This window comes from Lycorma delicatula, chromosome 9 (assembly GCF_047948215.1).
Source record: "Lycorma delicatula isolate Av1 chromosome 9, ASM4794821v1, whole genome shotgun sequence".
Taxonomy (NCBI): Eukaryota; Metazoa; Arthropoda; class Insecta; order Hemiptera; family Fulgoridae; genus Lycorma; species Lycorma delicatula.
In genome coordinates this window covers 76,994,587-77,022,478 of record NC_134463.1, presented here as the reverse complement: position 1 = coordinate 77,022,478, position 27,892 = coordinate 76,994,587, and the positions used below count along the sequence as shown (strand labels likewise).

The 27,892-nt window shown below is 32.0% G+C and overlaps 1 protein-coding gene across 1 annotated transcript in view; it reads left to right on the top strand.

Moving 5' to 3' along the window:
* Window positions 1-27,892, top strand: part of LOC142329911 (28 kDa heat- and acid-stable phosphoprotein-like) — a 50,337-nt gene that overhangs the window by 15,444 nt on the left and 7,001 nt on the right. The window contains exons 5-7 of the mRNA XM_075374845.1: window positions 6,022-6,173; window positions 8,708-8,758; window positions 26,825-26,895. Coding sequence (XP_075230960.1) covers window positions 6,022-6,173; window positions 8,708-8,758; window positions 26,825-26,871 — 250 coding nt within the window. The 3' untranslated portion in view covers window positions 26,872-26,895. The remainder of the gene's footprint in view (window positions 1-6,021; window positions 6,174-8,707; window positions 8,759-26,824; window positions 26,896-27,892) is intronic.

The following is a 27,892-nucleotide window of genomic DNA, read 5'->3' as shown; positions in this document are numbered from 1 at the left end:
GCTTATTGTAATCACTGTGCGACATGTAACTTTTGCTACAATAACCAATTGATAACATGAAGCAAAGGATAAAAAAATTACCTACTTCAGAATAATACAAACTTTTATTTTTACACAAAACAACATATCAGTAAAAAATTTTAAAAATCCAATGTAGACATCACATTACTTCCTTGTACACACCTATTAAATTACATATACACATTTTTTGCTGCACTTCATTTAAAGTAATTTTTCTAGTAAAGTAAATACAAAAAAAATATATATATATTTGAATTTAAATGTAAACAGTAATTATTAAAATAATTTTCAACAATCACTTTAAATTGAATACAATTAAAAAATGTATATTTAGTACCAACAGAACATTTATATTTTAATGTTCTATCAAATAATTAAATAATATGATTTTTTTAAAATAAATATATAATTTTTAGAAGATTTTGCAAAGTAAATCCAAAATTAATGTGATTCTAAATTATAATTTTCAATTAATGTTAAATAATCAGATATATACATGGTATAATATAACATTCAGCTTGGTCCAACATAACATTCAGTTATTCTAATTGTCGATTGTAATCAAAAAGGGAGGTACACAAGAGTTTAAATGGCTATTTTAATTATTTGTTTTTGATTTTCTTTTAAATAATTATTTTATTTTATTTTTTTTCTATCTTTATCTAGTTAGATAGATGCTACTACAGTCCTAAATACAAAATTTCAATATTCTACGCCTAATCGTTTTTGAGAATGTGTAAAAGGTAAAACAAGATAGGCTTTGGAAATAAAATTATTCTATAAACTAAGATTATGCTTAATGTTTAAAAAAAACTAGTTTTTTAAGCAAATTATTCCTAATTCTGAAAGGAAATAATTGTATTGATCTTTTTCTAAAAAAAAGTTAAATCACTGTAAGGTACCTAAGATCCATATTACTGTAGGCAACAAGGGGAAGGCACAGGCTTTGGGACACCGATTTGAACCATACTGCGTGTGTGAGTAGTACACAGTGACGTGTTTTCATCATAAAATACTAACGTAATATTCAGTTGTACTCAAGAAAAATGGCCCTGAAATGTCCTTATCATCATGTGTTAGTTTATTTATTAATTTTGTGTCACGCTGCTCAAGTAGATATGTGGTGTAGGCGAGAACATGTCTGATCCGTAACCATGTGACATCGGTTTGAATCTGATTTCATATACATATACTCTTTTTTTAACTTTTGTTTTTTTTTAATTTAATTATATTGATTTACTAATAATTATTAATCTCGGATTGTAAAATTTGTCGAATTAAAATGATAAGTACATAAAATTTTATTTCACTAATAACTTATATTTTCTTTTTCATTTTTTTTTTTTGTATTGTTATTATTTAATTATTAATAAATCAATATATTTAAATTAAAAAAAAAATAAATTTAAGTTAAAAAAATATGTGTATATGAAGTTTGATTCAAACCGAATTGCCTTCCCTTCCCCTTGTAAGATCCAAATATTTCATTAATTAAAATTTTATTTGGCTACAACTCTGGAACCAATGAAAATAAGTACCATTTATGATATATCGTGAAAATATTTAAATGAGGGCTTATTACTGCAGTTAAGAAAAAGTTGAAAATCCAAATGTTTCAAAATTGAAATCCCATTTTATTTAAAGGTCTGACTGTATATACATTTTTGGCCCAGTCGATTGCAATCAAAAGGGGAGATTTACAACTAGATGTTACAACAGTCTTAAATACGAAATTTCAACATTCTATGGCTAATCATTTTGAGTTATGTGAGATACATATGTACATACAGACATCATGCCGAAACTAGTCAAAATGGATTCAGGGATGATAAAAAGGATATGGATATTTCCGTCGAAATCTGAAAATCAAAATTTTTTGTGATTACGATACTTTACTTCGTATAAGGAAGTAAAAAACATAAAATCTATTTTAAAAGTTCATTGATAGTTGTTTGTATTTTATTGGGGTTCAACTCCTGAATTGTAGTCTTTATTACCCGTAATGTTTAGTAAAATTTGATACCATACATTGGACACCATGATGAAGAATTCTTGCATCTCTGTGTTAATTGTTAGAGCTTCAACTTCTTCATCCCCTGTTTGCTCATCACATTCATTTACTTTGTTGATGTGGATTGATCATTGACTTCCATACATCTGTCAAAGTCATTGTAGCTGTCATTTCAAAATTCTTGTCAATTTTGACCCAATCTTCGAACTCAACTCTAGGCATATCACCTGAAGTTTCAAATTGTATTTCATCCGAGACATGATCTACAACAGTAGAAGCTTCATCATGGATCTTTAAAAATCCACCTTTTCAGAAGCAGCTTACAACTGTTGAGACATGATGTCTGCGAGACATGCTTCCACAACATTGCTAGTAAATACGATGCATCTAAAAGAGAAATCGTATTTGCAGTTACATTTATATCTGATTTATCTTGAATTCCATCAAGCTCAGCTATAATTCTTTCTCAAATTCTCCTACAACAATAGGCTTTTATTGTCCATATTATACCTTAGTTGCACTGCTGGATTGTCAAAGTAGTGTTAGAAGGTAAGAAAATTATTTTTATGTTTTGTAAAGACAGTTTGTTGTAATGTGCTGTGAATGAAACTTGCAAACGATTTAAAACTTCGAAAGAGGGAGCGACAGTTCTTTGTTGTGCCAATATGATAGAAGAAGAGGAAGATCTTTTAGTTATTGGCAAAAGTAAAAAGCCACATTGCTTTAAAGACGTCAAAAATTTGTCTGTTGAGTACTTGGATGACAAGTACTCAAATACTAGACAGTATTTGTCTAGTGCTAATGCTTGGATGACAAGTTTTATTTTTGACAATTGGTTAAATGGCATCAAGAATTAAGGCGAAAAATCCTTTGCAAGTTTCATTTTTTTAACAAATAGGTATGCTCAGGCATCCCATAAAAATAAAGCCCAGTTTCATCTTCATTATAGATATCCTGGGGTGAACATAGGTTATAATTTTTGTCCACTCAGTTTTTATCCATTTACTAGCTGCTATGAAATCAGAATGTTTGTCTTCACCATGGAGTTGTTTATAAACTATATTCTCTCACCTATTTGTTGAATCATCCGTCAGTTGCAATGAAATATTGTTTGCACATAGTTTTCGCTAATTCTTCTTCTTTTTGACACATAATAGATCCATTAACCAGAGAATTCTTTTCACAAACATTGCTGAACCTAATTTTTAATGCTGACTCAACTTTAATGTCTTTCTCAAATCGATCCGTGTTTTGATTTGGAAATGTTTCTATACTTGCTCTATTTTTTAAGATTTTACATAAGAGCAGATGCAAAATATTTAAGTATACAGCTGCATTTCATTGACTCATTTTAGGCAGCTTTCAAAGTGCTCTAAAATTTTCCTCTTTTCTTGAAGAGATAAATCCACATGTTTTTTTTTCTTTCATCAGCCATGACAAGTCGGGTTATTTATGATGAACTTATATAGTCTTATAACTATATAGTTATAACTACTGACTGTTGATGTGAACTACGACTATAACATGAGTTATAGTTCACATCAACAAAACACAAAATAAATTAGATAATTTGCAATAGTACCAATGCACTATGCATGTCATTCATCTTCATTGGTAAAATGACAATTACCCACTGAACCTATTGACACTACGTTGTGTATCAATGCATACACACTATCCATTCAAACAACCAATGTAATGGCTATGCTTCAGCTAAAAACCCATTTACATACCTACCTGTTGTTTAAGAATTACATTGTTGGACTCTTATTTTAGAAAGTTTTGAACAATAGGATCATTTTGTAGAAATTCCCTAAAATTTACATCTTTTGTATCCATGTATAATTTATTATAACTGATTACAATAGCCGAAGTTTGATCACGATTTTCTGATTTATTTTTATGTAGAAGGTTTTGGGAGTGACTGACTATGATAACAATAACCGATTGATAACATTATTCATGATTCTAATATCCGGATTCCACTGTAATAACATTTTTGGGCCATGGGTATGATGTATTCTCTAATAATCAGTCTTTCTTTTGTTTGTGCTCTTTTTCTTCCCTCCTCCCCTTTTCATATTCTTTATTCCTTCTGGGATGAGCGCCATGGGAACTGGTCAGTTAGCTTCCTGATTCTGTGATATCACAACACTATCTCCTAGTAAAACTACAAGGCAACTTTTGTTTTATTAGGGGTTTAGTAGCATGACAACATATGACTTGTATGTAAGGCCTAACAAGTGCCTGTTTTTTTCCAAGTGGAATGATCCAAAGACTGTTTCTTTGATAAAGCTTCTACAAAATGCCAAAGTAGCTCCTAAGGTACCACGAGTAAAGCTACTTCTGTTTCTTAGTAAATTTAATATAATAATTAATTTTTATATATAATTAATTATTCAGTCAGCATGAATATTTACTTAGTAAAGATTTTGAAATTCTGCATTAATATCAATTAATTTTCATTTCATGGATAGTTTTCTTGTTTGGTACTTGATACTTTTCCTTTTTTTAATAATTTAATTAAAAGGGGCAAGGTAAGGGATGTAAGGAGGATGAGGTATGAGCTCCCAACCCACTTTGCCAATAAGTTCCAGCATCAGTTATGCCATATGAGGTTGAGCGTTGTCTTGAAGAAGAAACTTTCCTTTCCTCTGCCATCCTGGACATTTCCTCTTCAATGTGGACTTGACTTTGTTTTCAATCATGGCAGAGTAGTATAGGCTGATAGTGCATTGTTTCTCCAAATAATTACAGAAAATCGAACTATGGGTTCTCCAAAAGATGGTTAACATGATTTTACCAGCGATAGTTGCGTTTTGAATTTCTTACAGACAGGCGATTCAGATAATTAACATTATTACCTTTTATAAAATTTTTTGGCTTATTCATGTTGTTCATCTCTGGGCTGCTTTTTTATCACTTATTGTGCTTTTAAGTTAAAAACTATAATCAAACTTCTTCTGTTATTCCTGCTTCTTATTCATATTTTCCAAAGATTTCTCTTATCAACATTTCTTTTTCTTGATCTTGTATCAAAATTTTCCTTCAGTATTTGTAATTTAGTAATTTTATTTTATATAATTAAATAATAAAATGAGAATGAGATTTCTTCGCTTATTTTATATATTTCAGCACAATTAATTAATTTATTTTCGTATTAGCTGTAAGGACCAGCAGCTTTTCAACTTCTCTTTTTCTAGGAGCAAATATTTTTTAATTTAAAGGCTATTAGTTCTGTTAATTTAACTCAAGCCTATATCTTGCACTTTTACTTAATTTTTTTAGTCTTTCTTATGTACTAATGACTGAACATTAGAACATATCCAATCTTTTGTAATCCATTATAATTTTTTTTTTCCTGTCATTTTGATGGGCAATTGGTTTGGGCTTCCTCACCAGATTAGAAAATTAAGAAATGCATTTTATTTCTCAGCTAAATAAATTTAGGCCATTTAACATGAGATACAGTTGCATTTCATATCTCTCCTAATCTCTCTAATCTAATAGAGAATGGGCTTTCCCTTACCATTGTGGCTTTTGATGCCATTGGTAAGGGAAACTGGTGGCTTCAAATTTTTTATACTCACAACAACATAGAGCAACACTTTTATTAATTTGGGAAAAACTTGCCTTCGCAGAGGTAATTTTTTTGTTTAAATAACCTTTTCTTTTTCTGTTTAGCCTCTGGAACCACCGTAAGGTACTTCAGAGGATGATATGTATGAATGTAGATAAAGTGTAGTCTTGTACAATCTCAGATCAATCATTTCTTAGTTGTGTGGTTAATTAAAACCCAACCACCAAAGAACACCATATCCACAATCTATTATTCAAATCTGTATAAAAGTAACTGCCTTTACTAGGATTTAAACCTTAAAACTCTTGACTTCAAAATCAGCTGATTTGCGATGACGAGTTAACCAGTAGATCAGTTCGCTGGGCTTGTTTAAATAATTTAATTTTTACATCATTCACTTCTATTTCAGGGAGGAATTGGAAAGACAAAGAGCAACTGCACATTATCAAAAAATGCATGCTGAGGGGAAAACAGAAGAAGCTCGAGCTGATTTGGCTCGATTGGCAATTATTAAGCAACAACGAGCTGAAGCTGCTAGGCTTAGAGAAGAAGAAAAGAAACGTGAGTACCATTTTGGTTTGTTAGTAATATTTATATGCTTCATTAGCCTTATATTATTTCATTCCTTTTTTTTCTTAAAAAAAGTAATTTTAATCTTTGACTTAATACTTTTTCTTCTATTCGAGTTGTTACACAGAAAACACCAGCTTTAACACAGCTTTAGAACAAAAGTTTTATGATTCTCTACATAAAATTAATTTACTCAATAAAATTGTATCATATTCACATTAATAAATGTGTTTTTGTTGCATTGTTTAAACAGACTGATCTGAACTAAAGTGTAACTTCTATTATTATTATTATTATTATTATTATTAACATGTCTTATTATTTGTGTCTTGCCATGTACAAGTAAAGTGATGAGAAATTCCTGTATGTAGATCTTTATTTAATAAGCTTGTGTTATTTTATTGGCAAGGTGTTATTATTTACGTCATATTTGAGATTACACCATTTTTTTTTACTAGGACGGTATACTGTTTATATATCTATTGATTGCCAATTACATTTTCTTTAATTATAATTAAAATTGTGTCTTAAAACCATTTTACTTGTGACCATATGTACTGCATATGATGAAAATATTAGTTGATTACACAACTGTGATTATATTAGTATTAAAATTTTATAAATGTTTGTGGTTATTACAGTATTTATATTAAATAAAAGTTATATAACAAGGACTGAATTTTCCTTGAATAATAGTAGGTCATCTAAATAAATTTATGCACACACAATTATAATTATTAAATGAAATAATTTCTTCTTAAAGAAACATGCCCTGATATCCTCTCACTAAATACTGAAATCCTCTCACTAATATTCCTCTCAACTATTGAGGTAACAGCTATTTTCATCATAGTAAAGCATTTTTTAGACAAACCATTAAAAATGCATATTCTTAAAGAAGTCTATCTATCTTGCTTTAAAATACAAATTATTTTATTATTCTGATTAACGTACGCTATATTTTACGTTATAATATTGTGAAACCATAATTGTAATATATATATATACTTATAAACTTTATATTTGTTTATAATACTTTTAAACAAAAACCATTTTCAGATTAAGAAAAATCAACTTTTTACTGATATACAGACGTACAAAAAAAGGTACAGAAATAGGGTTTTAAAGTTATTTAATATCTCATAACTTTGACTTATAGTAATGAATCACAAATATAATGAAAGAGTACCTAGTGTTTTTCCCAATAAGTGTTCATCGTGTGTGCCTTTCATCATGCAGTTCATACCCAAGAGATAGGAGAATTTGTGCCATATTTTAACCAGCATGTCTGGAGTAATGGAAGCATCCACTGCTTCAATTCTTTGCCTCAAATCTGGTAGACTAATTAGGCATATTAGTCATAGCATAGCAGAGTAGATAGTGGAGGCACATACACAATATATTGTATAAAATCCCAAAGGAAAATATCACACTGGGTTAGATTGAATGACTTGCAGGCCTCTGCAAAAAAACTGTTATCATTTCTGTGCCAACCGTTCCAACAGCTGGGGAAAACACCATTAGAATAGTCCTGTACAGAGTTATGTTTGTGAGGAGGTGCAGCGTCTTACTGCCAAATAAAATTCTTAGGTCCATCTTCAGTTGAGGTAGAGCCATATATGTAACTTATCTAAATAAGCAATTCCTGTTACGCTTTATTCAGCGAAAAAGAATGGCCTGTAACTTTCCATATAGAACACTAGTATCACCCAACATGACTTTTTTCTTGTGATGCTTGTCCAAGTGGTATCCATCTGCTTCACTCCACCATTTGAACATATCCCAATTGCAGAAACCTTATAGATAACTTCTTATTGGATTTAAGTATAATGTTTAATTCCATCATTTTTCTAAGTGCTGGACGTAAGTATGATACGCCCCAAGTGATTTTTGTTTTCAACCCATTATTTGCTTCATTCGCTACGGTTCTGTATCAAGATTGGACTTTTTTTTAGTTGTACCGAATACCTTGACCTAGGATAAAGCTACTTAGTTGCATTGTACACCATGAACTAGGACAAGGTTAGTTGGTTTTTCTCAAATTTATGAGAAATTCTCTAATTTTTCTCAAATTTTCAAGAAATTCTATAATTTTTTTTGCAAATTTGAGATAGATTCTTTAATTTTTCACTAATTTGAGAGCTCTAATTTTTCCCCAAATTTTTGAGAATTATCTAATTTGCAGAAAAATTAATTAATTTTTCTCATATTTAAGATAAAACTGGCTTCCCATATACTTTCATTTTGCCTTTCATTTTGTCAAAAGGTGTTATTAATTGATAAGTTCATTATCCAGAGAAAAATATATCTGGTTACTCTCTCATTTGAAAATTTGTAATCAAATTTTGAGTAATTTAGACTTGTTATCTGCTCAAAACTTATAAAGTTTCCTTTGATTATATTGGTCCTTATTTCATGACTTTTATCTTTAAGGTGTTTTTATTTTATTTATGCTGGTGTAGTAAAATGTTGCAACCAATTATGTTTCTGAATTATTGTTTTAATGTGACTTTTTTATTTTACAGAAAAAGAATTAGCAAAACAAGCAAAGACAGCTCAAACTCAGAAGGCACTTGGTAAAAAGAAAACTTGATTGTTTAAAAAACTAATTTTATTATTACAATTATTAAGAAAAACACATCTTTCATAATATTTTGTGTTAAAACATAATATTCTTTAACTATGTCAAAACACAAATATTATTATTATTTATTAATATGAGAATGTTTATTTAATTTTTAAAATTAAAAAACTCCATTTATGTCCAGCATTATAATTCAAATTACATAAGAAACCAATTATAATTTACTTATTACTGTTATCAATAAAAAAAATGTAGTTTATTTATTTGTTATTATTATAATATCATTATCACAGCTATGCACTTAATAAAGAAACTTGCTCCTCTTGCAGTTGGTAATTAATATTGTTGTACTATGCACATTTACATGGTTTTTCAATTAACTGTTTTGGATATCGTAAAAATTATAAAGTAATTTTATTTTATTTCTAATTCCATTATTTGTTAATAATATTTAATCATCTGTAATTAATGAGATTTCTTTTAGAATATCTAAAATAGTTGTCTTAAGGGAATTAAAATGCAGTTTATTTTCTTTTTTTTATCCAAATAAGGATTTCTTATGCAACTACTGTTTTCCAATTATGGTCATAAGTACCTAAATGCAATCAGTCAGTTTTTTAAATTCAGACAATTCCAAAAAATATTTTGGAGCATCTGTATGCATGACAGATACATTATATATTACACATTTACTACATTATATATTATTTTTGCAAGTATTAACTAAAGAGACCGATAATGCATTGTTTTATGAAATCTTTGTCCATGGCATATAAAAATATTTAATTTATTTTAAAAATACTTGAATTCTGGGTATCTGGGCACCAAATAAATAAATAAACTCTTTCTTTGATTTTTCTTATGTTGTTTTTTATGACTCATACCTGCATAGAAAAAGATCTCTACCATCTAAGAGGGTCCCAATGATCACAGTTTGGGAAACACTGGTATAGTTTTGTTTTGTTTTGTTTTTTTTTGTTTTTTTTTTTTTTTTTAATGTTTTATGTTAAATAGTTTGATTGTCTTATCATAACCTCTAAAATACAGAAAGAAAAGCATGGAACATTTTACCAATACTCGCCTCTTCTATCTGTATATTTTTTGGTTTATGTATATCTATAAATTAATATATTAAACAATATAATGGAATAATATGTATGGAAAATTAACTTAGTTATATATGTATTATATGGCTTTCTTGTATATTTTTGTCACTATGTGATATTAATTAATCTTGTTGAAGCAATTTCTTTTTGTTATTATTATGGTTAGTAAATTGATTAATTAAATATTAAAGTGTTTTTAACATATTTAATTTATTATTATATTTAATGTAATGTAATGATAATAAATGTGAAGATTTTTTTTTTGCAGTTCTTTTGTAATTCTTCCCTTTTATTTATTGTATTATATTTTTCTCTAGATATTATACAAAACATGCTTTTAAATGTCAGTTCATTTTGAAATAACAAAACTGAAAAATATGAACGAACTTCACCACTAGTGACTTAAAACTACATGTAATAATGTCATTTTCTAATTCATTGTCAAATCTTTGTAATACAAGCCACCAATGTTTAAGGTAAAGAAAAAGAAACTAATTGTAGGTAGCTAAGTCAGGTTTTGGGGTGGATGATTGGAAAAATTTTGTTAGAAAAATTTTCAGTCGCCTCACTGTCTGATTTCCCATGTGTTGTAATCGGGCATTGTGCAAAAACAAAATCCTGTAGGGTAGCATCCCACATCATTTGTTTTTTTATAGCTCTTCTAAAATTTTTTAATGTTTTTGCAGTATGTAGTGGCATTCACAGTAGTTGTGTGATTACTATATTCGACAAGCAAGACATCCTTTTTGTCCCAAAAAATAGTTGCTCTAAGCTTATCAAACATTCTTGTTTGAACTTCTTCAGTGTAGGAGATGATGAACTTACTCCCTGCCATTGTACTGACTCCTGCATTGTCTCGATATTCTAATAAAAAATCCATGTTTCATCTCTTATATCATCCATTATCATCGAAGCCAGCTGCTACAGTCTTCATCATAAACTTTAATTTGTCCTCAAAGTGAACAGCATCTCAGAAGATGTAATACTAACATATTAGTATTACTCATAATATTCAGTGTGTAAACATCACAAATTTGCTTTTGAATTTTACCCACAGAATTGTTTTTTCCATCAAAACTTGGATTACTCATACATCGCAATTGGTGGGATCAAAATTGTAGCATTCATAAATGGATAAATGTAAACAACTAACAACAAACTTACTGAACGACTGTTGCTAACAGCTGTTATTGGAATAGCTTAGCTACTACATTGCATGTATAGGTGACAAATTTATAATGGGTCTTACTTTAAAAATATACCTTGTAATTAATAATAGTCTCAACAGTTTATTATCAGTACAGATTGCCTTATAGTCAAAAGGTATGTGCAAATACCTTAACACAAAGACCTGCATTTAATTTTTAAGCAATATTTAAAAATGTATTGTAACTAAAAATAATTAACTTCATATTAAAATGAATTTTTACTAAATTCAAAATAGAATCTTATCCCAGAACAACCATTGTGTGACAAATCGATGAATCTACCACCTTGCACTTCCTCACATCACTTCATCTGATCACATCAATATGTTTCCCATTTTTAAAATTTGATTTATGTTTCAATATAGTTATTAGTTTGTATACCTCACCGACTGTGTTATTGTAATTTACATGTATTTTTTTGTTCATCAACAATTGTTAACTATGAAAAATATTTTTTTAATAATTTCTTCAGGGAAAAACATCAAGATATTATTTCCCTCATTGTGTCAATTCCTAATTTTTTTTTTTTTCCTCTTATGACAACATAGGATCAGTTTAGTCTATTCTGTATCTCACTGTTCTGGCCTTGCGGTCCTCCCGTTACTTTTTCATATGTTCTGATGTCTGTGCCCTTTCTGGTGTTGAAAATGTTTCTGTTGTGAGTGTGAAGCGAGTGCTTTTGTCCTTGATTTTCTGTTAATTTTATCTGTGTGTCTGGTCTTCTGGTATAAGACCAGTTTCCTTCAGATCCTCTTTTATTTCTGTGATCCATCTGCATCCTGTCTTGTTGTTTTTCTAGTTGAGATTGTGCTGTACTAGCCATTTCAGAAGTCTCGAATTTTGCATCCTCATGATGTGCTCAAACAATCCTAGTCTCCTCTTACACATGCTATCAGTGATGGGTTCTAACTCTGTGCACGACTTTCTGGTACTTGGTTTGTTTTTGTTTTTTGGTACTTTTGTCATGCAGGTTCTTTCAATCCTTCTTTTAATTTTGTAGAGTCTGTCAGTCTTTAATTGTTCATTCAGGTGGAAGAGTGTTTGTGCTGCAAATTTGGCTTCCAGTTTTATAACTGTGTTGTATGTCTTACGTTTGTGTTTATGGATAGACTTTTTTACTGTAGGTGTACCATATTAATTTTTGCTCTTAAGTTTGTTTGTTCTTGTTTGGATTGAAGATTTTTTATTTAGGTTATTAGTTATTTCTTCAAGGTATTTAAATTGGGTTACTTTTAACTTTATTGCTGTGTATGCTTACTTCTTTTAATTGTGTTGGTTTATGGGGCATAATTTCTGTTTTTTCTAATGATATTTTAAGGCCAATTTTATTTACAATATTTTGAACTTCTGATATCTGTGTTTTAGCTTCATCAATGTTTACTAGCATTATCGAGTCGTCAGCGAAACAAAGGCAGTTTCTTTTGTTTTTTTGGCTTATTTTTATTTACATTTATATCGATGACTTTACAAATTTTTAATACCCTCAGTATAATGCAATTTGTTTGACTCTTAAAATAATTGTCTTGACTTTATCATTTGAAGTCAATCTTTGTCAAGCGAGCATTCCTTCAGGTTTGGGAAGAGGAAGTTATTGCTGGGAGCCAGATCTGACAAATTTCGAAACACTTCAATATATAGGTGGTGTTTGCTAACACACACATTGCTCATAAGCAACACACCACTGATAATTTAAAAAAAATCAAAGCTCTGACTTTTTCTGCAGATTTTAATCATTTAGTATGACAATGTAAATTTTTGTGACAATTTTGTTGGTCATTTAAATTCAGAAGTCCACCTTATTGTTGAAAATGAAGGGGGAAGAATCCTTTAAAGTGAAATTAGGTCTTTTTCTGTGCTTGTTGGAGTTAAATTTTTAAAACAAGATAACTTTATAACTGCTAGAACTTCAACTTTATTTATTTTTCAAATGTCAAAATTTGCATGTTTTACGCAATCGCCACAAACAAGCAATTAAATGCATGCTTTAAACTTCACAGCTCAACTATCTAAATCTAAAGGTTCATACTTGACAAATATTATAGTTGTTTGGTCATATTTGTACCATTTCTGTATCAGGCCAAAAACTTTGCAAATACCCAGATAATAAATAATAACATTATTAAGAAATATGACTATGTCTGCTTCAGTTTATGCAAATCATATAGAAAGATACTCCTGGTGAGTTAAAGTAGTTATATAACGTACTGTTTTTTGATGGAAGGGATATATTGAATTAATTTTTTAAATTATATTTGACTATGTAATTATTTCTTGTGGCTCTTACAAAACAACAGGTATGAAAGATACGAGTCAGAGTTGCGGTTTTTAATGGTAATGATCTTCATTTTACTGTCAATCCCTGTTACACTTTTAGAACTTAATCTCCTACATTTTTCTTTTTATGCTATTATTTAGTAATACATTCGATTTAGCAAAGAAGCAAATAGGGAAACAACTTTATGCCTTACTTTCCATAATAAGCCTGTTGTAGAATGATTTTTTTATGTATAGCTTGTGATTCATACCAATACATTTACAATCATTGTAGTTATCACACATACCTAAATTTTTTTTTTAAAATGTATATGATAGAAAAATAAATAGATTGAATAATAGAACTATTTCATGTTTATGGTCATTCAAAATTTTAAACAAAAGTGAGCTAATTTAAAAATTACACTAACATTTAATGCTACTGCTACCAACTGTAGTAAGATGTTCAATAGATATTGGATAATAAATTCAGAATTAATCTCTTCTTTTTTCTAAATTATACTTTTGATGAACATAAATCTATCAAAAATATATTAAAGCAGATATTTTAATATCAGCAAATTTATAAAAATACACCCTGACCACTGTAGGTTAAGACTGTTCTTGGCCTTTCTCAAGATTGTAGAAATTCCTATTTCCCCACCATTCTCTCCATTCCTTGCCCTGATGAGCTTTACTGGAGGTCATCTTGTAGATCCTGTAACTCTAATTATATATCACAGTCATTAGTTTGGCCTTCATCAGGATGCCATTGATGCAAATGCCAAAATAGACATTTACATCAGTATTTTAACTCAACTTTTCTATTCAATGTAGGATTCTTGCAAACATCATCTACTCTAATTTGTAGCCCTGTCAACTATTTAACCGTTTCACGGAAGCGCTATCTCCATGCCTCTCTCTAACACAAAATAAACTTCAAAGGTAGACTGCACTAACAAGTATAATTTAATTTTAGTGACTGTAAATATCTAAGATTCAATTCTCATACACTTATTAATTCATCAAAGACAATTAGGAACAATTTTGCAGAGACAAACACTAATTCACTGATTGGTCCACTTTCAGCAGCAAATTCATTGCCTTTGTCCTCCCACATCACAGCTCCATCATAGAGACCTTGACACATTATACCTCTGGTCTGGTCTGCTACAGAAAGCGAGGTCAGTGCTGCTTTCACTCTTCTGAACACATAGAGGAATGAAATAAGCAGCTAAGCTATGTATCTTATAAAGGTTCATTTTCTTATTCTGAAAATAGGTTACAGTAACTAGTAGGCAGCTTTACTGAGTATTTGAACACTAGATCATGGATACTGGTGTTCTTTAGTGGTTGGGTTTCAATTAACCATACATCTCAGGAATGGTTGACCTGAGGCTGTACAAGACCACACTTCATTTACATTCATACATTTCATCCTCTGAAATTACATCAGAGGTTGAGTTGATTTTAAGGTATATTTTAGTTGTAAAATATTATAAAATAAAATGTTCACGTTAGAAGATTGAACAAGTACAAAATATACAAAAATAAAATATTTTTTCCAGTATTTTGGTTAACCATTTTTTTTCTAAGTTTGCACAAACAATTTATAAACCACTATACATTGTTTATGTGAAAATGCACATTATGGCCAGTATCAGCCAAATCTATTTAATTGTTTGTGGCATTTTTTATGCTCCCTCATTGCTTAATTTTGTATCTTTATTATTAGGAAAGATATTTATAGGTTTTTGTGTGAAACCTTTGGTGTTAGAAGAAGGGACAGGATTCACACTTTTGTGAATTGATTAATTTAGTAGTTGAGGTTTGTAATTTATGGTAGATGGTCATAGTTGGAGGAGGCCGTACAAAGGCATTTATAGGTTGTGTAAAATTACTGATGGAAAAAATATCTGCCAAGACTGCATTGGTGGCATCCTGACCAAGGCCAAACTGATGACTATGTTGAATTATAAAGTTAAGCGGGTCTAAAACATGACCTCCGGTTAAGCCCATCACAGCTAGGAACAGGAGGATGGTATGGCAGCTGGGAACACCACAAAGCTTTGTCTTTCCCTACGGGAGTCACGATGGATGGTATGTTTTGTTAAAAAATTTCTTGTATATTTGCGCCCATAGGGAAAATGAAAAGACTGAACGTGAAAATGAAAAACATTCCATCCCAACCAAGAAATACACTAAACTCATTTTTTAATTCCACAAAAATAAATCTCCAGTATAATTGTATGTTTTTGTAACTATTATTCAACAGGTTTAACTTTGAAGTTACATTGTTACTAATCGAAGATACATATAATGATAGAGAACACGATGACATGATTGGATTGGAGAGAACATGATTGGATATGTCAATCAACAATCATTTCCAACCTTTTTAAGGTAAAAGGTTGCCTTCAAGACAGCAACAAAATATACGTTATCATAGAAAATATTAAAAACTGTCGGCAACACATACTAAGTGAAACATAATGCATAATCCTTTTTGTTATTAATTTTCACTTTGTTTCCAGTGTACCCTAGTACATGAATCAAACTGCACCGTTTAAATAAATATCAAATTTATTGAACATCTATAGGCACTATGTGGAACAGTAAAATCAGATTTTGTAAATCCTGCCATAAAACAAAAGGGAAGCAGGTATTTCATGTTTTGTACATAAATTGTATTTAGTACATAAGTTAAGTATTTATACATAAATACTTAACATATTTGAAAAATATAAAATTCACAGACTAAAAATAATTTGAAAAAATATATAAAATGAACAAAAACAATATGACAGAATATTCACTTTCATATTTAGGGGTCTTATAGGTTTTTTCTTAAAGTGAATTGACTGAAACTTATTTATTTTAGGTGAATTTTTGACCAAATTTAGACAATTTTTTTTACTGTGTTTCTGGTGACTTATTCCCAAAAGGGTAAGAAAAATGTAGCTAATTGCATTTTAAAATAGTCGAATCCAAACATAAGAATGACAACAGAGAATGCAAATAATTTGATTGATGTGCAGAAGCATGATTAGCAAATCATGCCAGTAGATCTTACTATAACCATGAATACTGATATACATACATATATAATCCATGAAATATTACACACTGGTTAGATGAAATATTTATTTAGATAACATTTTATTAGAAATAGCAGATATATCAGCTATTAAGTTTGGCTTTGTATAACCAGATAAGAAACAATGATTGGACAGTTCCACAAGACAAAAAGAAAAGATCCTTGCCTAACTAAGCCCCACTAAAGCAGCTGCTGCCCAGCCATTATGATGTGGAGATGGAACTAGAGCAACAGCTGACCCAATTCCTATCATTCATCCAAGGAAGAGATGGAAAAGAGAGAGGAAGATCAAATGTCAAGGACTGCTTTTGATTAGGGTATTCTTTTCAGTATTATCTAAGATTCATGTGACAAAAATGCTAATATAATTTTTGGGCCATTCCAAAATTCACTTAAAACTTGTTAGAAAGTTAAAAATTGTTATTACGTACATAACCATCTAATACTAGATAGCCACGATCTATATATAGCCACTTACTAGATCTTGACATGTTTGCAGTATCTAGGGCATGTACCTATGATTTTGATGACAAGAGATTTCCAACATTCAAATCCTAGTAACTTTTGTATGGATTTAAATACTAGATCGCAGATATTGGTGGTTGGGTTTCAATTAACCACACATCAAAAATAATTGACTTGAGACTGCACAAGACAACACGTAACTAACACACTTAGATATTATCCTCAGAAGTAATATCTGACGGTGATTCCCAGAGGCTAAACAAGAAAAAAAAGGGCATGCAGCTAATTTCAAATGTCATGTAGGAGTTGCAAATAGGTTTCAAATCTCTAAATAGGTAGTCACATCTATTCTCCTGGATGAAGAAATGGTAATCCCATTGCACCAATTGTAAGCTGTAAGTTATCCAACATCAATTGGCGATCAGATAAAGAAATATTATTGATAAGTACTAGTTCTATTGAAACTCGACTACAGATGTACTGCATATTCAACCGCTGGAAAGTCGCATGTAAGAAAGTTAGATGTAATACTTAACAGCGGAATAAGATATGCGTCAGGCGCATTCCGTACAAGTCCGGCGACTAGTCTGATGTCCGAAGTCGGAATAATGCCACTACATTATAGAAGAGAGATCCTGCTACTAAGATATCCAGCAAATGTAAGGGCCATTTCTACCCTTATAAATAATAAAATTTTTAACAAATCCTTTGGCTGCATTATATGAACATCGTGCTACATTTTCCAGACCTGCTGGAATAATGTATTACGCATTGACAAGAAAATTTGAAATTACTTTACCAAAGACATTAGCAATTTATACAAACTAAATACTGCCATAGTTTTTACCAACAGTAAAAGCATCCTATGCTGTATCCGGTGAACTGCAAGGTTTTTCTCAAATGGAAATGGTTTTTTTTTCTGATTTCATGTCTGCTGCACTGCACAGAAAGGAACATCATTCTACAGTTCGCAAATGATCATCACATTGGGTCCTTGTGAATGATCAGAACTTGCATCTCGATATTCCAAATTCTTTTTTTTTGTCTTCAGTCATTTGACTGGTTTGATGCAGCTCTCCAAGATTCCCTATCTAGTGCTAGTCGTTTCATTTTGGTATACCCCCTAAATCCTACATCCCTAACAATTTGTTTTACATATTCCAAACGTGGCCTGCCTAGACAATTTTTTCCTTCTACCTTTCCTTCCAATATTAAAGCGACTATTCCAGGATGCCTTAGTATGTGGCCTATAAGTCTGTCTCTTCTTTTAACTATATTTTTCCAAATGCTTCTTTCTTCGTGTATTTGCCGCAACACCTTTTCATTTGTCACTTTATCCACCCATCTGATTTTTAACATTCTCCTATAGCACTACATTTCAAAAGCTTCTAATCTTTTCTTCTCAGATACTCTGATTGTCAAAGTTTCACTTCCATATAAAGCGACGCTCCAAACATATACTTTAAAAATCGTTTCCTGACCTTTAAATTAATTTTTGAAGTAAACAAATTATATTTCTGACAGAAGGCTCATTTCGCTTGTGCTATTCGGCATTTTATATTGCTCCTGCTTCGTCCATCTTTAGTAATTCTACTTCCCAAATAACAAAATACTTCTACCTCCATAATCTTTACTCCTCCTATTTTCACATTCAGTGGTCCATCTTTTTTATTTCTACTACATTTCATTACTTTTGTTTTGTTCTTGTTTATTTTCATGTGATAGTTCTTGCGTAGGACTTCATCTATGCCATTCATTGTTTCTTCTAAATCCTTTTTACTCTCAGTTAGAATTACTATATCATCAGCAAATCATAGCATCTTTATCTTTTCACCTTGTACTGTTACTCCGAGTCTAAATTGTTCTTTAACATCATTAGCTGCTAGTTCCATGTAAAGATTAAAAAACAACGGGGATAGCGAACATCCTTGTCGGACTCCCTTTCTTATTACGGCTTCTGTTTTATGTTCTTCAATTATTACTGTTGCTGTTTGGTTCCTGTAAATGTTAGCAATTGTTCTTCTATCTCTGTATTTGAACCCTAATTTTTTTTAAATGCTGAACATTTTATTCCAGTCTACATTATCGAATGCCTTTTCTAGATCTATAATCGCCAAGTATGTTGGTTTGTTTTTCTTTAATCTTCCTTCTACTATTAAACTGAAGCCTAAAATTGCTTCCCTTGTCCCTATGCTTTTCCTAAAACCAAATTGGTCTTCTCCTAACACTTCTTCCACTCTCCTCTGAATTCTTCTGTATAGAATTCTAGTTAAGATTTTTGATGCATGACTCGTTAAACTAATTGTTCTATACTCTTCACATTTATCTGCCCCTGCTTCTTTGGTATCATGACTTTTACAACACTTTTTTGAAGTCTGATGAAACTTCCCCTTTTTCATAAATATTACACACCAATTTGTATAATCTATCAATCGTTTCCTCACCTGCACTGCGCAGTAATTCTACAGGTATTCCGTCTATTCCAGCAGCCTTTCTGCCATTGAAATCTTTTAATGCCCTCTTTAATTCAGATCTCAGTATTGTTTCTTCCATTTCTTCCTCTATAACACCATTTTCTAATTCATTTCCTCCATATAACTCTTCAATATATTCCACCCACCTATCGACTTTACCTTTCGTATTATAAATCGATGTACCATCTTTGTTTAACACAGTATTAGATTTTAATTTATGTACCCCAAAATTTTCCTTAAATTTCCTGTATGCTCCGTCTATTTTACCAATGTTCATTTCTCTTTCAACTTCTGAACACTTCTCTTTAATCCACTCTTCTTTCGCTAGTTTGCACTTCCTGTTTATAGTATTTCTTAATTGTCGATATTTCCTTTTACTTTCTTTATCACTAGCATTCTTATATTTTCTACATTCATCCATCAGCTGCAATATATCATCTGAAACCCAAGGTTTTCTATCAGTTCTCTTTGTTCCACCTAAGTTCACTTCTGATTTAAGAATTTCCTTTTTAACATTCTGCCATTCTTCTTCTACATTTTCTACCTTATCTTTTTTACTCAAACCTCTTGTGATGTCCTCCTCAAAAATATTCTTTACCTCCTCTTCCTCAAGCTTCTCTAAATTCCACCGATTCATCTGTCACCTTTTCTTAGGTTTTTAAATCTGACACTCTCAGGTTTTTAAATCCCAATCTACATTTCATTATCACCAAATTATGGTCGCTATCAATGTCTGCTCCAGGGTAAGTTTTGCAATCAATGAGTTGATTTCTAAATCTTTGCTTAACCATGATATAATCTATCTGATAACTTGCAGTATTGCCTGGCTTTTTCCAAATGTATATTCTTCTATGATTTTTAAACTAGGTGTTGGCAATTACTAAATTATACTTCGTGCAGAATTCTATAAGTCGGTCCCCTCTTTCATTCCTTTTGCCCAGCCCATATTCACCCACTAAATTTCCTTCCTTGCCTTTTCCAATGCTTGTATTCCAATCTCCAACTATTTTTAAATTTTCATCTCCTTTTACGTGTTTAATTGCTTCATCAATCTCTTCGTACACACATTCTACCTCATCATCATCATGGGTGCTTGTAGGCATATAGACGTTAACAATCGTTGTCGGTTTAGGTTTTTATTTTATCGTTATTACAATGATTGTATCGTTATGCATTTTGAAATACTCTACTCTCTTCCCTATCTTCTTGTTCATTACGAATCCTACTGCCTGACCATTATTTGAAGCTGAGTTAATTATTCTAAAATCACCTGACCAAAAGTCGCCTTCCTCTTCCCACCAAACCTCACTAATTCTCACTACATCTACATCTATCTTATCCATTACCCTTTTTAAATTTTCTAACCTACCAACGTTTTTTAAACTTCTAACATTCCATGCTGCGACTTGTAGAATGTTCTTTTTTAGTTTTCTGGTGACCCCTTTCTTAGTAGTCCCCACCCGGGGAAACGGAATATTTTACCAAGGAAGGTGCCTCCATCATTGCTACATTCATATTTTCAATATAGAGATCCTGCTAATGGTAATCTTGAGGTCTTGTTTAAATTCCTACTATTCTCGGATACCTGTCGATAACCTGTTTGCGCGGATGTGAACGCTGTCACTTTTGTGGCGTAGCGACTTCAATGATGACAGTGAATTAATTGAGAGCTTTTCGGCACAAAATAATTGACAGATGTATAATGTACCTGGTGAGTTGCCCACCTAAGCAGGTATGATTATGGGCTTCAGATTTTTGTTTTGGTAGAACGAATTCATAAGCAGCCATGAATTGGAGAAGATAATGAAGAAGGGTTGTCCGCAGGGCAGTATGTTGGTCAGTTATTGTCAGTGGTGAAGTTTTATTCCCTTCTGCGGCTGAGGTTGGTCAGCGGGTCTTGCGTCGTGGCATATGCTGACGATGGTCTCCTGCTTGTCGAGGGAGGGTCGTGGACGGAGATTGAATTCCAAGCCAATCAAGCATGCAGGATACTCGAACTAAAGAGTCATCAACATAATACGTCGGTTAGCTCGGGAAAAACCACGATGATGGTTCTCAAGGCCTTGAGAAGCAAGGTTTTGCTGTGAGGCGGCTAGCCGGCGTTTCGATGTATCGAACACGAAATATATTCTAAGTCGTCACAGAGACTATTATAAGGGGAATCACTTTTTCTAATTTTATTCACTTCCTGTTCGTCCAACACCAAAACCCCCTCGGATCTCCACCGATCCGGTCCTGCGCTATCTCCTGACCTTAATAAAAAAAAACCAAAATTTTACCCCTCCCAAAAAAAAAGGTTCGCCAGGTCAAGTACTTCCGTTTTTAGCCGTTTCACGCCATTTCTCACTTATCCGACCCTTCAACCATAATACCCCACCCAAAAAAAATTGAAACGCCTACAAAAGGAAAGATTTTGCCTGGCGCAGGTTTTTTTGGATTTGAGGTCAGGAGATAGCGGATTCATGGATCGGTGGAGATCCGGAAGGGTTTTGGTCTGGCACGAACAGGAAGTGAATAAGATTAGAAAAAGTGATCTCCCTTATAATAGTCTCTGTGAGGACTTTGAATACATTTCGTGTTCGAGACATCGATACGCCAACTCGCCGCCTGACCCTTTAGCTCGACTATCCTGCAAGTTTGATTGGCTTGGTATTCAACGCCCGTCTACGAGCCTACCCCGACCAGCAGGAGACTATCGTCAGCCAGGTTATTGTCTTCCAGGTGAATTCTGAACTATTTTAACGTGTAAATCTGAGAGCAGGTTGTTTACTGACTTCTCTTTGTGTAAAGCCAATGAATTTGTAGATGTTCAACGTTTTTACAAATGCCGCCAGTTTGAACGCACAGCTGAACTGTGTAAACATCTGGCGGTAGTGCGGTTCCACTTTGGGAATGACAGACATAAACGAGAGGAGTATTCTACGAAGTCGTAGAGGCCTGCTTTTGATAACTGCAGACGTCTTCGGAAGGAACATAAGCACTCTCTAAATAATAAGTATTGTGCGTCTTATAAGGGGGCTGTCATAATGTATTATAATTGAATATCGATAGATGGTTAAAATTTGAAATTGAATACGTAGTGTGCTTAAATTTCAAAGAATGAACTTTGCGAGATTGCTGTGCGTAGGGCGTAGGATGTTGTCTTGGTACAGTATCCTGTGTACTGCCAGGTTTTCTCGTTGTTTAGCTCGGATAAGACCACGATGATGCTTCTCAAAGTCCGTTTGGTTGTGAGGCGGCTAGCTGGAGTATCGATGTCTCACTAATACCCCACCCAAAAAAAATTGAAACGCCTAGAAAAGGATAGATTTTTTAAATCCTATCTGTATATATTTTTGAGTACTCAACGCCTTATTTTGTTAGTGGTAGTGGGTACTACCATATGATTTCATGGGATGAGATCTTTGTGATTTCGGATGTGAAACTTATAATTTGATTGTGTGTTAGAGGCAACAGAGTTGTTTTGCCAACAAGTTAGGTGAACTTTGGTGAAAGTTCGGGAAATTGAACAACATGACAATGCTTTGTGGCAAGCCTGGTGAGGTGAGACAAAGTGCAGATGTTATAGGCCTGATCTCTATCTAGATGTTAGTTTGCTTGGGTACACCCGAACAAGTTACGTCATGCAATATCTTTCTGGGCATGGGCCGTCAAGAATATACTGCAGATGTTGGATCTGGTGGATTCTGGAATATGTCCGCAATGCGGGCATCTAGATGTTGCTTACCACATCTTAAACCATTGCTCTAATTATGAGTTGATGTGCACGGAAACTATTTATTTGTCGGCTCGATATTATTGGGTAGGCAGATAGATCCCCATGTTAATTGGCGAAACCAAGCCGAATGGATTGTTAAGTAAAATTATATGAATTACTTGGCGAAGGAAAGGATTGCTGCCGGAGTTAGGGTGCCGCTTAGGCTTTATCGCTTTTTGTTGTTTTTATGGTGTTTAATTTTATAGTTTTTGTTTTTGTTATAGGTTTCAAATCTCTAAATAGGTTTCACATCTATTCTCCTTGATGAAGAAATGGTAATCCCATTGCACCAATTGTAATCAATAAGTTATCCAACATCAATTGGGGATCAGATAAAGAAATATTATTGAGGCTGATAAAGTATTGGTTCTATTGAAACTCGACTACAAATGTACTGCATATTCAACCGCTATGTAAGAAAGTTAGACGTAATAATTAACATCGGAATTAGATATGCGTCAGGTGCATTCCGTACAAGTCCGGCGACTAGTCTGATGTCCGAAGTCGGAATAACGCCACTACATTATAGAAGAGAGATCCAGCTACTAAGATATCCAGCAAATATAAGGGCCATTTCTACCCTTATAAATAATAAAATTTTTAAAAAATCCTTTGGCTGCATTATATGAACATCGTGTTACATTTTCCAGACCTGCCGGAATAAGGTATCACGAATTGACAAGAAAATTTGAAATTACTTTCCCAAAGACATTAGTAATTTCTACAAACGAAATACTGCCATCGCTTTTACCAGCGGTAAACACAAGACTGATTCTCTCTCGGGAAGACATAATAAAATGCCAGCAGTAATCATCCAACAGGAATTTTTATCAACCTTCAGTAGTTACCAAGAACACACTAAAATTTACATTGACTTTCTAAAACCGGAAGTGCTGTTGGATGCTCCATATATGTACATGGCGAAGCCCATTTTTGGAAACTACCAGATATGGCCAGTGTTTATACGGCAGAACGTATTGCCATACAGCAAGCTGTTCGCTATTCGGAACTCTAATGCGAAGTGAGAGTGCTAATATGTCTGACTCTCTAAGTGCACTTACTGCAATTCGGAACAAAAACATTAAGGACGTCCTAATTGCGAATATCCTGTCCATTTTATTAGTTTTAAATCTACGAGGACAACGATGCGTATTTCTATGTACTCTAGGGCATGCTGGTATGGCAGGAAATGAAAGCGCAGACGAAACTACCAGAAAGGCGACAGTCTGTGATAACTTGGATGTAATTCCTTTATGGGTGGCAGATGTTAAAAATTGTCTAACTTATACAATAAGAAACAGGTGGAATACTGATTGGAGAAGATTAAATATAAAAAAACTAAACTCGGTTAAAACTAAAAGCTCTCTTGCCTAGGACGCCCGGGCTCGCCTGCATGCAAGAATAGGGGAGTCGGGGCGTATCTGATGATGGCATAGGGACCCTCGAGGGTGGACTGATGACGCGGGGCATAAGATATGCGCAAGGCATAGCTGGAACCAAGTAGGTCAAGACAGGAAAGGGCAGCCTCCTCGCTTAGAGGTTCTTTCGCCGTCCTGAATAGGAGGTCAAATTGCTCTTATGACCCGGAGGGGACCCCGATGGGTTACATCCTACGGGACTATTTATAGGAAGGAATCAACTACCATGGCATCCTAGAGCGACTGATGTGCTGCTTAATTTATGTTCTGGTTGCCTCGGGGGGTGCTTAAAAAAGGAGATATTGGTATTGTGGAACCTTTCTTTTCCATTTATATTTTTGTGTTTTATTTATCTTTAATTTTAAAATCGGGGCCCTTTACACCCCATAAGTGTTTTAGTGTTTGTGCTTTAATGTTCTGTAAATTTTGGTGTTTTTAAATAAAATGTAATGGTCCTTTACATTTCCAGTACCCTGTTGTTTTTCTGTTCAACAGTGAGGTTTTTTGGAACCAATTTTGCATAAACATTTTTCATGTCCAATTAGTTAGTCAAAATTTGATGGGCTGTGGTACGGTTGAAATTCAATTGTTCTGCAATCATTCTGACAGTTAATCGCCGGTCGTACCTTATCAAGTCGTCTCTGATTCGCTCAATAGTGTCGTCACTTTTTGACATTAACGGTCTTCCAGAACGTGAATCGTCCGCAAATGATTGCCGGCCATCTGAAATTGCTTTAAATCATCTAAAAACTTGAGCTTGTGACAGAGCGTCATCTCCATATGCCCTTTTCAATTTTGAAAAAAATTCAGTATCATTCTCATAGAGTTTAACACAAAAACTTTATTGCACAACGTTGCTCTTAATTAGTATCCCTCATTTTTGTAACGCAAAACAAAAACTCGTTTCACGAAAAGTTTGTTTACTTCTCACGTGGCAACAATAGACTAAAATTATTAATATAAATCAATTAATTATATTAATATAAATCAGCTGTTCAAATAATCATACTTTAATAATAATTTTACAGTGTTGTCACTTTGGCTGCCAAAAAAAACTAGTCTCATTACTTTATTTACAGGCCACCTACTATATACTATACTCCAAATATTTTTGATAATGTTCAGTACAAGATTTTTTATATTATGATATCTGACACTCAAATAGGGATTACATCCTTCTCATTCTTTTGTTGTCATTCCAGCAGCTTCATCTGCTCTTTCACATCCTGATTTACCAACATGCACTAGAGCCCATATAAACTCTTGTACACATCCCAACTCTGTATCTCATTCGATGTAATACATATAAATTGACAGGATGTTTGTGATAAGAGCATCCTTAATATTTTTGTCTCGATAACGTATATTTTGTGAAAGGATTCCCAAAAAAAAGAACAAGAACAAAACAAGCCTAGCAAAGGTGAGAAAACTCGTATAAAACGAAAAAGTACTGAAACAAAAAAAACATGAGATGGCAATAAGTGAAACTATTTATTGGGGTCCTATAGAGAACAGCATTAATTCTAAAAAAAAAAAAAAAAACATTAAAGAAATATCTTACTTTACTGTATTCCAAAAATTCATAACTCCATAGTGTCCTGTTCTAAAACTGGCTAAGTGACTTTTATTTTCCTTATTTATTTTTTACTACTTCAATATACTATAAATGTTGTAGATATTAAGATGCTAAAATCTTATAGAATGAAAAATAAAATGACATTCTGATCAAATAAAAGTTTAAAGCGAAAGGATATATGAAAATTATTTACACACTCTTTAAAATTTGTAAAAATAGATTTAGTCACTTTTGGAATTAGGCTACTCAATTATAAATTATTTGATTTGAAAAACTGAAATTTTGTATATAATGACCTTTTAAAGAAGTGCAATCTATTATCTTTATAATGTAAAAAAAATCTTTGATTAGTTTGTTTAAATTTAAATTAAAAGTATTAATAAATATTTTACATGTTATATTTAATTATTAACAAAACTGTACTGTAAACAAAGAAAATAATTTGTACTGTAATAATATTTATTTTACATTATCTCTAAGCTAATACCAAACCAATCAATGAATCATAAATAATTTAAGTGTGTTTGTACACATGAAATGTGAAATAATCACAGGGAGAATTATCACATATTAAATTTCTTTACCTTTATCATTTATATAACGTAATTATTACCAGTAAATAATTAAAATCATTCTAGCTGCTAAAAAATGGAAATATATAAAAATTGTAGTATACTTTTTTTAATTTTGTTTTTGGCTGCCAGTGGTACTGCATTACCTGGTAATTTACTTGCACTTGATTCACCTGTAATACCTCAAGAAAACTCAATAGCAAGTAGGTATTAATAATAATTTATTTATTATAATTGTAATCAAAAATTAATAATGTAAAGTTGAATGTTTGCAGCTAATTCACTATTATATTACACATAAATAGATGTTTTGTGAATCTATATACACCTCCAGGATTAGGATTTGGAAAGCATAAAATCAAGATTTAAAAAAAGTTTTGTTACTACATAAAATACCAGCCACCATTTTTATTTTGGTTGTCTATGGTGAATTAATCCTTTCTTTTATTCCCTTTTTTCCTAATATGTAACTTCTTAATACATTCCATGTGTCATGGAACCATCACTTGTAAAGAATGCAGTTAATTAGCTTATTTTAAATTCTGAGATATCTATTCTATTATAATGTAGCATTTCAGTGTATTTATGTCTTAGTATCAATAATCTAAATAATATAGAATCCTAATCTCTCAATATATTGATCTGTAATGTATTGAGAAATTTTGCTATTTGCTAACTTCTGGGTGATACAGTTTTTTAAAAAACTGTCAGTCAACTTCATTAGTTAAAAAATAACAGTAATTTTTCACTTTTTACTTCCTTGTATAAAGAAAAGGAGATACTGTGATCGCGAAAAATTACGGTTTTCAGATTTCAATGGCAATATCCATTTTAATCATCCCTAAATCCATTTTGACTAGCTTCAGGATGATGTCAGTGCATACGTACAAATGTATCTTGCATAACTCAAAAATGATTAGCCATGTTGATATTTTGGATTTAGGACTGTTGTACCATCTAGTTGTGCACCTCCCCTTTTGATTGTAATCGACTGAACCAAAAGTGTGCAAATAAGGCCAAAATCCCCAAAAAAATTTGAATTTTGACTTTTTCTTAACTGCAGTCGTAATCCCCCATTCAGAACTTTTCAACAATGTATCATAAGTGATATTTATTTTCATTCATTCCATAATTATAGCCAAATAAAATTTTAATTAATGAAATATTTGGATCTTGCACGAGGAAGGAACATTGGTTCGA